Raw genomic sequence first — 2,949 nt, 5'->3', positions numbered from 1 at the left:
TACTCTTCTTTGTAGCTGTTGTCCTTGCCCTCTCAATTTTCTCACACCAAAAAAGAAATACGCCTGTGTACAACCGTTAACCTGACCCTCAATTAGCACTAAGCTGCTCACTTTTGAAATGCAGACGTCCCAGATTCTTATGCCCACACCATGAGGGAGCCACCCCCTCCCCTCTCATGGATTGACATATCCTGAACACTATAAAAGGGCATCGAGTCACACCCCTACAAACCACAAATCACAGGACCACAGAAAATAGTTTCAGCTGAGCATACTAACACCAAGTCCAGTACTAGCGATCCGAGAGAAGACAAGAACGCTCTGACCTGCCGGCGATGGAGAGGGTGACGAAGCTGTCGTCCGAGAAAGCGGTGGTGATCTTCACCATGAGCAACTGCCCGATGAGCCACTCGGTGACGAGCCTCTTCTCGAGCCTCGGTGTGGGCGCCGCGGTCCACGAGCTGGACAAGGACCCACGCGGCCGCGACATGGAGCGCGACCTCGCCAGACGCCTTGGGCGTACGCCGCCCGTCCCGGCAGTCTTCATCGGCGGCAAGCTCGTCGGCTCCACCGACAGGATCATGTCCTTGCATCTCAGCGGGAAGCTCGTGGTCATGCTCAAGGCCGCAGGAGCCATGTGGCTCTGACCATGGGTGCAACATCAGTTCATCCCAGCTTTGGCAATTTTCGCACCTCGCCATGCAAGCATGTATCCGCCGCGCTTAACACAAGTAGGGAAATTTTTTGCTTGTACTGGTTATTGGGCTGGTCGCCACATGAGCATAGCGTAGTTCCTCTTTCCAAGATGACGGGAACACAAGAAGTTTTGTTTAGTCGTTGGCGAGATAACAGTGTGAGTCTATGGAATGACGCATACAAGTGTCTTTGAATGAGAAATGCAATTTATTACGTCCATTTCCAACAGTTGTGATTAGGGTTTCACAAATGCTACTCAAAATTCGGTTTTTCCCGAGTGTCGCCGTCTTTGCCATGTTCCATTCCACGAGTGCTGGGAAAAGATGGCCTTTTAGGAGTGTAACACTCAGTGAAGGTAGAAACGAGAGCGCTGACGGTGGAGGTGGGGCCCTCCCGCGTGCCGACGGTGCTGCTGCCCTAGTCCCGGCTCTGATTCTTCGCCTTGCTGTCCTCACTTCGCGGTGTCGTGGTGAGACGGCGTGGGGGCCTCTTGACCGTGTTGGCGCTGGGTGGTGGTTGGTTTGGTGGCTGGCTCCGGAGCGCCCGAGGTGCGGGTTGGGATCGGGGGAAACCTCTGTCGGCTTGGCCGACACCGGCGCGGTGGCGCCTGTGGGTGCCACCTGACCTTTTGGGAGGGCGTCGGGGGCTACCCTTCCTCTTGCCTCGTCGTGTACCGGGGGAAACCCTTGGCAGCAGCGTCGTCATCGTCGCGATCCTTCTTGGAGGTGTTGATAGGTGCCGGCGCTTCGGAGTCTTGGAGCCTAGTGGAAGATCCCGGTGGGCGCAGCGTTCGCGAGGCTTCTTCGTTTTCGTTGATCCGCCGTTGTCGGCATTTGTTTCTTTTGCTCTTTCTCTGTCGTTTCTTTTGGGCGTGACTGTGCTGCTTCTGTCCCAGCACCTATCCTTGTACGGCTTGATTGGTTGCTTTGTATATAAAGCGGGGGAAAACCCTTTTTCGAAAAAAAACACTTGGCAAAGCAAACGCACCAGCTTACACAGTCTTTGCCGAGTTTCTTTCTAGCGGCACTCAGCAAATAAGGAGACATATGTCCCTCGCCCCGTAGTTGACGGCTCCGTGTCGACGGGTGTAAGGTCACCTCCAACGCAGGCGCTAACAAAGAGCGCTAGGATTGATTTCCTTGCAGTTACTGCAGAATCCCGGTCGATCGAAGGAAAATATGTGGCATCGATGCCAGCCGAGGCACCGAGCGCTCCGTTTTTTTCTCCGTACAAACTCAGTTGCCGGGAGGGCAAGCACCTACGTACATGCGTTGGATGATCACAGGCTACGTATAAAAATCCTTTTTCTATTATTGCTCAAGCGCCTGTTTAGACGTCTTGCATTGAACATGCCCTAACAGTCCAGAGAGGGCAACTTCTATTAGGAATTGATTGTGCCATGAGCATCTCATAATCATCATTTTACATTGATTTTTAATCTGAAAATGGTGATTAATTCAACCCCATCTAATAATAAGGGCTAAAATTCTAAATTTTACTAATTGTCCAAAATGGCCTCATAAACCCTAATAATTTGGCCATGACCTCATGTTGTCATGTGGGCACTACCGAATTCTGTTAAGGATTAAAAGGATTTATTTTGTAGCAGCATAACTAAAGTTGATGTGGCTCTCAAACACTTATAGTTAAACCCTAACTAATAGTTAATTTAGACTAATATTCGTAGCAATATAAATATAAGCTCAATAGATATGAAATAGCTAGCGCGGCTTTGTTTGAGCCACCACTGCTACATAATTAATTTCAGGAAGGTTAGAGGTCATTTGAAAGCTCAATTACATCAAAAGCAGAAGAAAATAAATTAGAGCTTAAACAAATTAATAAAAAAGGAAAAAAATTCTCACCTCTCACCCACCAACTGCAGCAAGCCCCGATTGGGGGGGGGGGGGGGGGGAGACGGCATCTGAGCAGTTAGTGTTGTGAGCAGATGGGGGACCATTTTGGTAACAAATCTCCTACACCATCTTGACCCAAGGAATATCTTGCTTATTAATAAATTTGTGAATATTCTTTAGCAACACATAATTATTATGAACCTCTAAATTCAAGACCCCTAAACCTCCTCCATGTTTTGTTCTGCAAATTAACAAGATCCCAAGCGGTCAGGGATTTAGACATTTAGTATATTTGCTCATATACATTTCACCCGAGAGACAATGCCTCATGTATTTATCAAATTCTTTGATATCTCATTTTTGAAGTTTGATACAACTCATAAGGAAAGTAGGCAGA

The 2,949-nt window shown here is 48.6% G+C and overlaps 1 protein-coding gene across 1 annotated transcript; it reads left to right on the top strand.

Moving 5' to 3' along the window:
- Positions 1–249: 249 nt before the first annotated feature.
- Positions 250–897, top strand: LOC123115848 (glutaredoxin-C15). Its single transcript, XM_044536926.1, has one exon. The coding sequence runs from the start codon at positions 336–338 to the stop codon at positions 645–647; it is 312 nt and encodes a 103-aa protein (XP_044392861.1). The 5' UTR covers positions 250–335; the 3' UTR covers positions 648–897.
- The last annotated feature ends 2,052 nt before the right edge of the window (positions 898–2,949 follow it).

Source organism: Triticum aestivum, chromosome 5B (genome assembly GCF_018294505.1).
Source record: "Triticum aestivum cultivar Chinese Spring chromosome 5B, IWGSC CS RefSeq v2.1, whole genome shotgun sequence".
NCBI lineage: Eukaryota > Viridiplantae > Streptophyta > Magnoliopsida > Poales > Poaceae > Triticum > Triticum aestivum.
This window is presented reverse-complemented; position numbering and strand designations above follow the sequence as displayed.